General features: G+C 40.8%; 1 protein-coding gene across 6 annotated transcripts in view; it reads left to right on the forward strand.

Annotated features, from left to right (window-relative positions):
- Nucleotides 1-10,897, forward strand: part of MIDEAS (mitotic deacetylase associated SANT domain protein) — a 67,274-nt gene extending 56,377 nt beyond the window's left edge. For all 6 annotated transcript variants that reach the window (XM_040557373.1, XM_040557372.1, XM_040557375.1 and 3 more), the window contains 6 exons: nt 459-534; nt 1,755-1,843; nt 2,996-3,145; nt 3,355-3,528; nt 3,817-4,016; nt 5,441-10,897. In XM_040557373.1, the coding sequence (XP_040413307.1) occupies nt 459-534; nt 1,755-1,843; nt 2,996-3,145; nt 3,355-3,528; nt 3,817-4,016; nt 5,441-5,651 (900 nt within the window). In that variant the 3' untranslated portion in view covers nt 5,652-10,897. The remainder of the gene's footprint in view (nt 1-458; nt 535-1,754; nt 1,844-2,995; nt 3,146-3,354; nt 3,529-3,816; nt 4,017-5,440) is intronic.
- Nucleotides 10,898-11,643: the final 746 nt, after the last annotated feature.

An 11,643-nucleotide genomic window follows, 5' to 3' on the forward strand; every position in this document is an offset into this window, starting at 1 on the left:
TTTTGTGTGTGTAGAATCTTTCAGTCACATGACAGCTGTGTTTTGTTTCGAAATATTGAGTTAAGATCAAAATGACTTGGATATTTGACAAACATCATTTAAGGCAGGGTTTTTGGATGAAAATATGTAACTTAGACTTTCAGTAAAGGAGCGGAAACTGCTGCATGGTCTCTGTCTGTGGAATTAACCCCTATCACCCTAGTGATGGGGTTGGAAAGTGTCAATTCACAGAGTTGTGAAGAGGTGCTGAGAGGCTTACCACTTGCCAGGGGTAGCCAAAACTTGGTGGACAGTCAAGAATGTGATTTTAAAGTTGTATCCCATTCCACATCCCAGGTGTTAATTGTGCTATGGGAAAGAGCTTCTTTTCAGTTAGCTTACTAGAAAGGAGAGGATTAACAATCAGCTGATCTTTGCTTTCAATACACCAAATATTAATTTATTTGTGTTTATTTTAGGGAGCTTTGACCAAGCTGCTATTGAAGAGGCCAGTACGATCACCTACCCATCCTCTGGCAGATTATCACTACACAGGTTTGCTAACCTGATTAACTTTGTGCTGCTTGTCTGACGTATGGGAATTCTTCCATCATTTTCTGTTCTTCTAGGGAACTCTGTAACACTACAATAAGAGTTAAAGGCCACACTTCTCTCTGGTAAATCAGATGATGGCTTGCCAGGAATTTTGTCTGTGCAAAACATGACACTTACAATATAAGAAACTGCATCTCTCAGAATATGCATATGTGTATTTGCATATGTGTATTCTGGTTTCCTTTATTGGGATAAAGGAATCTGATCCCTTGTACTAAGCCAGAAAAAATGCAGAAAGACAGCTAGTAGATAAAGGAAAGACTGGTAGCCTCAGAACCACAGACTCTCTGCCATGGATTTCTAGGTGGTGGAGTTAAGAGGGGTTCTGTGGGAAGAGTTTTCAAGCTTGCTGAATAACGCTGAGAGATGAAGAGCTTGGCCAACTGTTGATGGACATTATTTCTGCAAAACGTAAATGCTGTAGACTGCCTTTGTAGTGTTGTTCCTAATTAGAAAATATTAAGCTGTATGGCACTAGCTAACTTCAATGATCTAGAGTGACCCTAGTCACCTGAGAGACCTGATGCAAGGTAGTAGAGTGACATCTAATAGCAGCTGCCATAAAGCATAGAAATTGCATTTCTTTATTATTACACACTACTACTATAATGCTGTTGCTTGGGTAGTATCTATAAGATAGGAGAAGATTCTGGAATGTTTTTATTATTATACACAAGGGCACTAGAATAGTAAGCATATTTGGGACGTAATAGATCTTCAGGTACAATTTGGTGTTACACCTGATCTAGTATTATTGTGGATTGCTGCTGAAAGAGAAGATTCTGTTCTCCTGCCCTAACACTTTCCTTTTATCAAATCTGATGACTGGGCCACCAAAAAATATCTGTTAAGTTTACTGTTTTGTTGGAACACATTTTAGCTCTTCTAATCAGCTGGTTTTAGCAAGCTGAACTGAGTTAACCTGTGGCAATGAGTACTAGTACATCTAACAAAGGAAGGAATGAGAGCAGGGCCAAAGTGGAGCAGTAAGGAAGAGGTTAACAGCAACCTGCAGTTATACAGGATTAGGTATACAGTGAGACTGTACCCTTGTATGTGTGCATTGGTTTTATTTAACGGGAACTTGAGGGGAAAAGTACATAAAAGAGTAAACATTTGGAATCGCAAGGGCTTCAGTTATAACTTTTTTTTATCTACAGGATCAGACAATTGGAAAGTTGGTGAAAAGAAACTTTTCAACAAAGGCATTGCAATCTACAAGAAAGACTTTTTCTTGGTCCAAAAGCTTGTAAGTTACTTTTTTATGCTTTTTTTTTGATGTCAGTGGTATGTTCTTATGTTCAAATGTTTAATACAGGAAGTTCAAACTTGATTTTTCTCAAACATCAGTATTAAGCATTGAGACCTGGACTCAGAAGATTTTAGAGAAATTTTATCCAGCAAAGCATAAAATCTCACTAGAGATAGCCAGAACAATAGTATTTGTTTTGCTGTTGTTGTTTACTCAGCCCTTGTACTTACTGCATTACTTCCATTAGTCCATGCAGTGCAGATATCACTTCCACAGGGTATATTTATAGAGTGCTGGTCATGTTCCAGCATGGCTTAAATGGCTTGCTTATAAAACTAAATAGAAACACATCCTTGTTGCTGATGAAAAGAACCAAAGAAGGATATGTGAATGATGCATCCTTTTGTTCCCAGTTTTCTGTGACAATGATAGTAAAAGCAACCACTCCTGTTTATTTTCATGAGGCATGGCACTTCAGTGGGAGAAAAGCACTTGAGGGAGTTAGAGTGCAGAATTGGGAATTGCATGTATATTTCCTCTGAATAAATAACCAAAATGCATTTAAATTGCAAAAGCACAGAAAGAACATACTCCCAAACTTAAAAAATAAAAATAAATCACTGATAGAGAATATATAGATGGCCATAGGTCTGTCTGTACTGATAGTTTTCTGTCACCATACGTGCATGAAATGCATGTGGCCAAAATGGGAAAGTGCTGCAAACCTTCCTTTCCATTTTTGGAACGGTATTCTGCTCTGGTCTTCTCTTAAGTGCTGCTGTAAAATAAAGCTCCCCCATAAAACTGAAAGGCTGCTCTCAAGCCTGACAGCTCAATTGGAATGTTTCAGAGGCTAAAAGGTGCATTAAGCTTACAAAGTGCCAGGTTCTGTCACCTTTACATTGACCAGCTTTTCTTTGGGAATTTGGTACTGTAGTTATCAAAGTGAGTAACAGTGGCAGTAGGGGATGGGCTGTGGGATGGGGCACACAGGAGATGACAACATGGAAAAGAAAGCTTTAACAACAGTTGTAGTGGAGTAGAAGCTTCTGGGGAAAAAAATACAAAGTGTATTTACTGCACCTTTATTATTCATAAACCTTTTTTAAAATCAATTAATCCATTGGATGTATGTTTTTTAAACACCAGATAAAAACCAAGACAGTGGCTCAGTGTGTGGAATTCTACTACACGTATAAGAAACAAGTGAAAATTGGTCGGAATGGGACCTTAATCTTTGGGGACATTGATGGTGCTAATGAAAAATCTGTGAGAGATGAAGCTGAAGTTGACATCAAGGTAACTTCCTAAATATATCTCTTCTCTTGAGCTATGTTGCTAAGTCTGATTTTGTGTGTTGTCTTGTTTGCTAGTAAAATCAAGAGCAGACACAGTCTGGCCAGTGTGGAGGGGCAGGGGTAAAGACTCATAAATAAGCTTGTGTCCTGTGTCACATAACATTTACTTGCAGACACCAAAATTAACAGTTTCTTTATCTTCTGGTGAAGAGTTCCCATAGGTTTGCACGTGTTCTTCCTCTCAGAAGGGACATTTACAGTGAAGAACAGGGACACGCGGAAGAGGAAGAGGAGGAGGAAGAGGAGGGAGATGAAGGGTTGGATAACAGAAAGAAGAGCACACTTCCCCTCAAAGATGCAGAGACACTACAAGCTGGTGTAACAGTAAGTACTGCGTTGTGCATATTGTACTTTCTACCCCACACTCACTCTACAAGTAGTTTAGAAAATACCAATTTCAGATGTAAACGTTTCTACCTCTAACTCCTCCCAGAGCAAGGGACTGGGCTGAGGTAGCTTAGAGTATTACTGGCAACAAGACTGTGCTGTTGTGGAAGAACTGGGATGAGTACGGCGAGGAAACCCCATACAGTTATTTTGGTTGATGTACACATAGGACCATGGTAAGAAGTGAATTTAAGTTTGTTTGCCTTACCTTTCCCTCTCTTGAAGGCCAGTGATGCCAATATAAGGAGTCAAGAAGCAACTGCCACAGGCAGAATTGGAAGGAAGCCAAGGGAGACAACCATGAAGCCTCGAAAGCCTATTACTGTTCCAGTGCAGAGGCGGCGGCGAAAACAAAAGATAAAATCAGATGCTACCAGTAAAACTCAGAACACAGAAAACACATTTCCATGTAAAAAATGTGGCAGGTAAGAGCAACTTAGCTTCCAGCAATAGTCACCAAATTACAATAGGGCATTTCCCATGGAAGCTTGTTCTCAAATGAGCTTGCTTTCTGTCTGTTTAGGCCAGAGAGACTGACAGTAATTTTAATGATTTTATTACCCTAACGAATGTCACAGATTAGGGAAGGTTACGTTGTTTTTTTATAACTTGCAGCTTTGAGGTGTCTTTCTTGTCAGAGGTATATTGATATTAAGATAGTACTACTTGGATAATTACCTTCTGCTGTTTTTCTTCAAAGGAATGAGACACCACCTGCATTTCAACTGTGTGTGGTATTTGGTGTTAAACTGCACTTTCAAACATCTGCTTTGTTGCCCCTCTAACATTTACATTTATGTATTAATTGATTTCTATATATTTACTAGCTCACATATTAAGAAATTTACTCATGAACAGAGAGAGAGAGAGAGAAATACAGAACACTACTATTGTTACAGCAGCAGATGTTAGGCTAGTGGTTATACAGTTCATCTGGTTAAACTTGTACCCATCTTTTGTGTCCATAAAATGCATTTGTTTTTCCTTACAAGGTTCTAATAGTTCTTGTAGGCTTGTTGGCAACAGATTCATAAATGCCAAGAAAATTCAGTTCACTACGTAAACTGCTTATTCTTAAAACAATAGTGAGTTTTGTAATACTAGTGGTTGTGCTTTTATTTAAGAAAGACACAAAGCTAGGGGATGGCAAGAAAATGAGATCTCCATCTAGTTAAATCACCAGAGCTGTTGACAAATTCCTGCTGTGGCTGGTGCTTACTTGGCCCTGCCAAGTTACCCTGTCTCTGTGTCCTCAGGGAGCGTGTGGCACTGGAAAGGGCAGAGCTGTGAGAAGGCAGGCAGTTAAGATTTGGTCCTAGTCACCGGCAGAGGAGAAGCAGGCAAGGAGTCGTAATGGTGTCTAAACCCGTCTTGTAACATTTGGTGCCAAATTCAAGTAGTTAATGGTGAGAAAGATTGTGGCAGTGCAGAGCTGAGAGATAAAAGCTCACGTGTTTATAGCTGTGTGGACAAGTGTTAGGAGTGGCAATCGGCCTTTGTTCACCTCTTTATTGTATTTTTGCAGCATAGGGGGAACACCTAAAAGTGGGTCCATGTTGTATTACGCAGCATGTGCGTGCTTCAGTACCAGCACTGCCCCCCTGAATTTAGAAAATGGTCTAAATTTCTAAATAGAAAATTTAGAGAGTGGTTTGAGGGTGCTCAGGACCTCCTGCTATCACTTCATCCAGTTGGAAGCGGTGTTTGCTGTAAGGCTTTGTTGCAATGCCAGGGTGGGTTCCTGTGATGAAGCTCACAAACTTGAGGCTGGAGCTGTAGAAAACTCTTTGGGAGAATTCATGAAGGAGGAGGCTGTAAGAGACCAGCGCTAACGTACATGTTTCCTCAGGGTGTTCTACAAGGTGAAGAGCCGCAGTGCTCACATGAAGAGCCATGCAGAGCAGGAGAAGAAAGCAGCCGCACTGAAGCAGCAAGAGAGAGAGGCAGCAGCGGCAGCAGCAGCAGCCCACAGCGAGGCCCAGCAGGAAGAGAGCAGCGAGACTGGGAGCAACAGCAGTGGAAGTAGCAGCGGGAGCTCAGATGAGGACGGAGAAATATAGCAGCAGGCCCGAAGTGGAGGGTCCAGCTTTGCTACTCCCATCTCCCCCTCAATGATTTCACTATTTTGCTTGCACTTTTCTTACCTGAACCATCAGTTTCAGTGCTGCAGTTTCCTCATGCCACATGTTCCATTTTGCCTTGCCAGTACTGACCAAGCCAGAATGGTGGACAAAAAGATTTGTTTCAACTTTGATTTTTTTTTTAAACAAGATTTCTATTTATAATCATACCTAAGGTACATAACAGAACAATGTCACCTGCAGTGGAAGTAAGTTCTCTCTCAGGTCAATCAGACCTTTCTTCTTGTGCTTTGTCAGGAATCATGATAACGGGACTCTTGGATATAACGCTTTCCAGACCAGAGCAAGAAAATGATGCTCTGCTCTGAGGTAACTGTATCCACTTACTGTGACACTGGTGATTTCTAGATGTTTTCTTTCTTAGCAAGTTGTTCTTCCTGTTACACTATCCTGCCTTTCTTTCTGAGCATTTATTCAGGCTGCCAACAAGTTTTGTGGAAAGATGGCTTGCACTTTTGGCCTCTGTTTCACAAAAATGAAAAGTGGGGTGAGCAAGACACGCTTCTTCCTTTTGAGAGGAGGATTTACTTTTCAAAGGAACAATGAGGTGCTTTTGTTTTTATGCTGTTACGAATGCAGCAATAGGTGTAAGGATATCCTGTGGGATTAGAGTAGCCACAGGCCTTGCGGGTTGTCTCATCATGGAAAATGAAATAGTCAGCCTTTGATTAACTTATTGGAAAATAGTCTGGGCTTCACAAGTGCAATTTGAAATGAAAACTGGTGTTTTTGATATTGGTTGTAGGGAAGCAAGCTTGTTTAGTGAAAATGAACCAGGACCTTGTATGTGTGTCGGACTGTGTGCACCCCAGAGATGGGAGGAATGGACTCTCATCTCTATCAAGCTCCTTAAATCCCTCAGCGAGTGGCTCTTACCTCTCAACACGTCTGTTTCTTTCTTGTGGCAGCACTCGCTTATTCCTTGAAATTGCCATCATTGAGAGCTTGTATTAGGTGGAGCCCTAGTTTTGCAGAACTTCCTGTCGATGTGTGGCTGTGTGTGCAGTGGGAGCTTTTTGCTTATTTCCATGAGTGGCTGGACAGCTGTGCCTGCTGGGTTGTCCCTCTGTGACCCCTCGGCTTGCTGATGCGCTGACCTTTCCTTCAGAACTGACATATGCTAATAGCCAAAAAACATCTAGCCACCAAAACCTGCTGGTGAAGGAGAGTTAAGATGATGCAGAAGTAGTCCAGGTGACATGTTAGATTTGCACAGGATTGTTCTGCGCATCTTTGTAGCCCACGTTTATCATTATTTCATAATGATGTAAAGAATCAGATCTCTTCCTTGCTCCTCATGGCCCGTCAGCCCCAGCCCAGTACTCTGGCTGCCCAGCTTGCTCCGTCAGACCAACCAGCCCCGATTCCTCCGTCCCCTGGGTGCCAGCAGTGTGCTGTACCACACGTGTGCTGCTTTCGTGGTGCGGTTTCGAAGAAGCTGATCACTCCTGCAGCACCAAGCAGGGATCCTAGGTGGGTTACTGCCTGTGAACTACAGCTGTTCCCAACTGGCTGATTTCCTTAAAATTCGGCCCTTCAAGCTGCCAAATGAATTCCAGGTAATATATACTTGTCAAGTTATCCATGGAAAATGGATCTGACTCCAGCAAGCCACCTTCATTTCCTGCCCCACGTAACTTCATGCAACCATGATTACTTCACTGCCCAAGTCGGCAAGGCTGTGTATTGCGCCACGTTTTCTTTGACACGTATATGCTTTTGCATAGACTTTTTTTTTCTTGGTAGAAACAGTTACTACTCTTAAAATGAGTAGCGTTATCATTAAGGACTGCACTTTTTTCGGTGTTGACACTTTTGCCTGCAAGTGTCTGCCAACACTGTATTTTTCATCCCTAACACAACTGGGCATCCCTTTTGGCATTTGGATGGCTGTTCCGTGTTCCTGCACGTATGGGTCTTCTTGACAAGACTGCAGAAGCAGATGGCATGTCAGAAACTATTAAAATCCATTCAAAAACTGCAGAGAACTGAAAGCTACAAATCTTTAAAGAGAAGCTTAAGCATATCAGTCTTCCCATTAAGAATCTGTGTTAATTATTATCTTTTTCTTCATGTAAATTGGAGAAAAGACTCATCTACCATTAAATTATCCTAGGGCCCTTAGAGAGAACAGAAGCTGTAGCACACTGTGCCAGGACAGACAGTAGGTGAAGCAGCTGGAACTCACAGCTCACTTGTAGTGCTGGGATTAATTCCAGTAAAAAGCAACGATGCAATTAAAGTCCTGAAGTATGTCTCTGGGAAGTTGCCAGTGGTTCCCAGATCCTGAGAACTGCAAGGCAGGGCAAACGTTCAGCAGGGCTGGTGAGTATAGCTAAAAAGGATGTAAAATAATCTAGATGTTGTTATGCTGTTGTAATGAACGCATTTCCCCGGAGCACCAGTCTCGGTGGTAGCATGGTGCACACTTACTTAAGGGACTGGGAAGGCTTAGAGATGCAGAACAAAGAAATGGAGATAGAGGTAGAACTGGTACAGGGCAGAAATGGAGATTGTTTAGACTGGAGAGGTCTGCCTAAATCTGAGAACTAAAATAAGGCTAATCAAACTGTCTTAGGAAAATGCTTTCACTATCCTTTCTAAAACAGTGCAAAATCAATTAATCAAATTAAAATCAAAGGATTTAATATCCTTTGAGAGGGGCGAGGAGGGAAGAGCCTGTTCCTATAGGGACAAACGTAATGGCTAGTTCTGTGTCTTGTTTCTGAGAAGTAGAACAGGAAGATTAGATACAGGGAGGTCTATTACTGGAAGAAAATCAGAAAAGGGCTTTTTCTGAGGATGGCCACTAAAAATTACGGGTTAGCATGGCTGACCAAAATTGCTTAAGTATTCCAAGTGAGTGGCAACAAATGCTTGATCTGGAAATGCTTTTGAACATGCTTACATATTGCTAGTAGCCACTGGAAGACCTCTCTTCTATCATGGTAGTAAGGAAAAATGCTCCTCTGAGTGTGTTGTTTGAAAACAAACAAAACCAAACCTGCTGTCCACTTGCTTACAGTAGCAGTTTGGAATTGATCATGTGTCTGAATTAGATCAGAAGTTGGCAGAGTTGTTTCTAAAAAATAAAAAATAAAAAACAATTCCCCAGTCACTGTAGACAAAGCATTTGAACTGAATTTGTCTGATCAGGAATGAATTCTGGTATTCTTCTTTGTGGGGAAAATTACTTGAGTGGCTCTTTACTGCAGCACAGTGGTAATTTAAGGCTGTGTTGTTCCAATTATGATTTTTTTTAAGTTTTATATTCTAATGACTTGTCCATTTTAAAGCTTTGTGTGAATTATTTTCCATTGTTTAAAAGCACTTTGACAGATCTCCATTCTCCCTGTTCTTGCTGTTAATTTAGAAAAAGGCACTGTGTGCTTCCTTACCGAGCTGGGTTTGAACAAGAAAAGTGTCTCTTTGCATTAGCTGTCTTTTCTATGGGAACAAACAGAAAATGTATAGACTGCAGGTCTGTAAATGTGTGCTGATATCTTTGCTTTTTATAGTGCAAGACCAGGCTTCGTGTGGTCATATAGCCAGTAGTCAGGTGGCTGCATTTCCAAACCAGTACCTGTTTGAGTCTTGATGCCAGCTTTGGGTGTTGCAGAGATGCCACGATAGAAGGTCTACCGTCACATTTTGCCCTGGTCATGTGCTTTTGCCCTTCTGCCTGTGTTGTCTGCCCTTTACAGATAGATTCAGCCTTTCAGGTTTGTGCTCTGCATGGGATAGCATCTCAGTTTTGTAAGACCATGTGTATATAATTACTAGATACATGCATGCACTTCTGATGCGTATCTGATATAGCTACAGGTGTTTTGCAGTCCAGCTGCAAGGAGAACAACTCTACATCTTAATTTGTTGGATGTTTTTCCATTTGAAATCATGGGTGGTTTTGCTGACCAGGTAGCGGTGTCATAGGGAACTCACCTCTATGAGCTGCAGGCCCCCAGAACTGGCTCTGCAGGACTTGGCGTGTTGAGAGCTGGGGCCCAGTGGGACTGGGCAAAAGGGACATTCTGAAGCTTAAAGGTAACTCCTCTGTTACTCCCATACTAGTGATGTAACACGAAGTCCAAATTAGCTAACAACACATCTCATTTCTCAAACCTGATATTTAAGGTCGTTTCTTGTATTGCAGCAAACTTACCTTAACAGTCAATGTACAAAAAAGGTGTTTGCTAAACCAGAAAGAGTGCCCTTTCTCACTTAGCTATTACGTACCGCTTAATTCTCTTTCGGGCAGTGGACTTGGAAAGTCCTAATACATTTGTCTTCTATTTTAAAAAAATGCGAGTGGGGAAGACAACAGCCATAGAAGTCTTGTCTGCTTTCACACAACAGCACTTTTAGTCCAATGATTACCTCTGCCAGAAACCTCCTTCTCAGCCACGTTTTCCCACGTAATCTTTCTCCCTGTTTTTTCTTCTAATGTATGTCTGCAAGTTTATAAAGCTTTAAAGAGACAAAGAAGTGGTGTCTGCAAAACGTGTTTGATATTCGTGGGGGTGAGTTTCTATGACTTGGGTTCAGCTGCTTTACTTGCGCTCAGTCTCTCCGATGTCAAGTGTTAGGAAGACACAAACTTTGAACCCGCAGCTAAGGATTTTTTTGTTCAGAGAGTAGGGTTCCATTGACAGCTGAGCCTGAAAGATCCTTAACTTCTCAAGGTTATAAAACAGCATATATTTTTATAGAAATGTAATTCTATATTTTAAAAAAATGTTTCTTGCAGCTTCTCCATATGTATTTTTCCCCTCGTAGTTCAGATTTGATACAAACTTTTTTTTGTGTTCATTCTTTTTATGTTGTTTTTAAATTTGTAGTCAAAGCTTTCATGTACTGTACAGGAGCAGTCAGCCTTTGTAATTACTGTATAAATGCTTTATAATAAAGTATATTACTTTTATTTTAACAAGTGAGCAGACACTTCCTTTTGTGTGTTTGCTGCCTAGGGCACCTTCTAAAAGACTGTTACATGTTAAAAATGTACATATATAAATATAGTTACCTGTTGCTGTACAGTTGTGATAGACCGGACTGAATTTATTTTTTGTGTGCTTTTTTTATAAAATATTAATACACTAAAGGAAATCTTGCTGATGTGATTGTAATGTACTATGTAACTTATTTACTTAATATCCTCTATATATCTAAAAAACCTTTTATTAAATGAGGTTTAAAAAATAGTTTCACAGGTGAATTTTTTTGTTGATGTGGCTGCGGGGCTCGGGGTGGGTATTGGCGGTGATGTGTTTGTACAAAGGAAGCAGTTGCGGGTTCTGTTATGAGTTCCTTTAGCTCTTCTGCTCTCTGATCACGTTTATCTCCGTATTTTCCATAGCACCCCTCAGGGCTGTTTCTCAATATTTTCCCTGAAGACATCAGAAGCCAGGAAGAGTCTAGAAAGTTCTTAGAAATATGCAAGGAATGCTTCCTCAGTCCACCTCTGTGCTGCAAATGACAGCTGAATTCTGCCTCTGAAACAACTTCAAAGGCAGCATGAAGTCAGTCAGTACTTGGGGCCTGTATCAAATCTGAATTCCTGAATGGCTGTTGGGTGGGAGAGAAAATAGGGACTGAAGTAAATCTGGAGCCGCTGGAAAAGGAGGTAATACTTTCCTGCTGCTTAGTAGTTGAATATGCTGGTTGTAGAAACAACGGCAACTTGTAATTTGTGTTGTATCATATTTTCCAATGGTAGATTTAATATGTGTATATATACACATATATACATACGTTATTGAATACTGTCTTAAAGGCACTTGTCTGTTACCCTGGATCTTTTTTTTTGTTTTGATTTTGTAATACAGCACTAATCCCATTTCTTCTGGCAGTTGGATGTCTTGCTGTGGGTTTTTAAATATTAATATACTTCCTTCCGTCTTCAAAGCAAAGG

This window comes from Cygnus olor, chromosome 5, assembly GCF_009769625.2.
Source record: "Cygnus olor isolate bCygOlo1 chromosome 5, bCygOlo1.pri.v2, whole genome shotgun sequence".
Taxonomy (NCBI): domain Eukaryota; kingdom Metazoa; phylum Chordata; class Aves; order Anseriformes; family Anatidae; genus Cygnus; species Cygnus olor.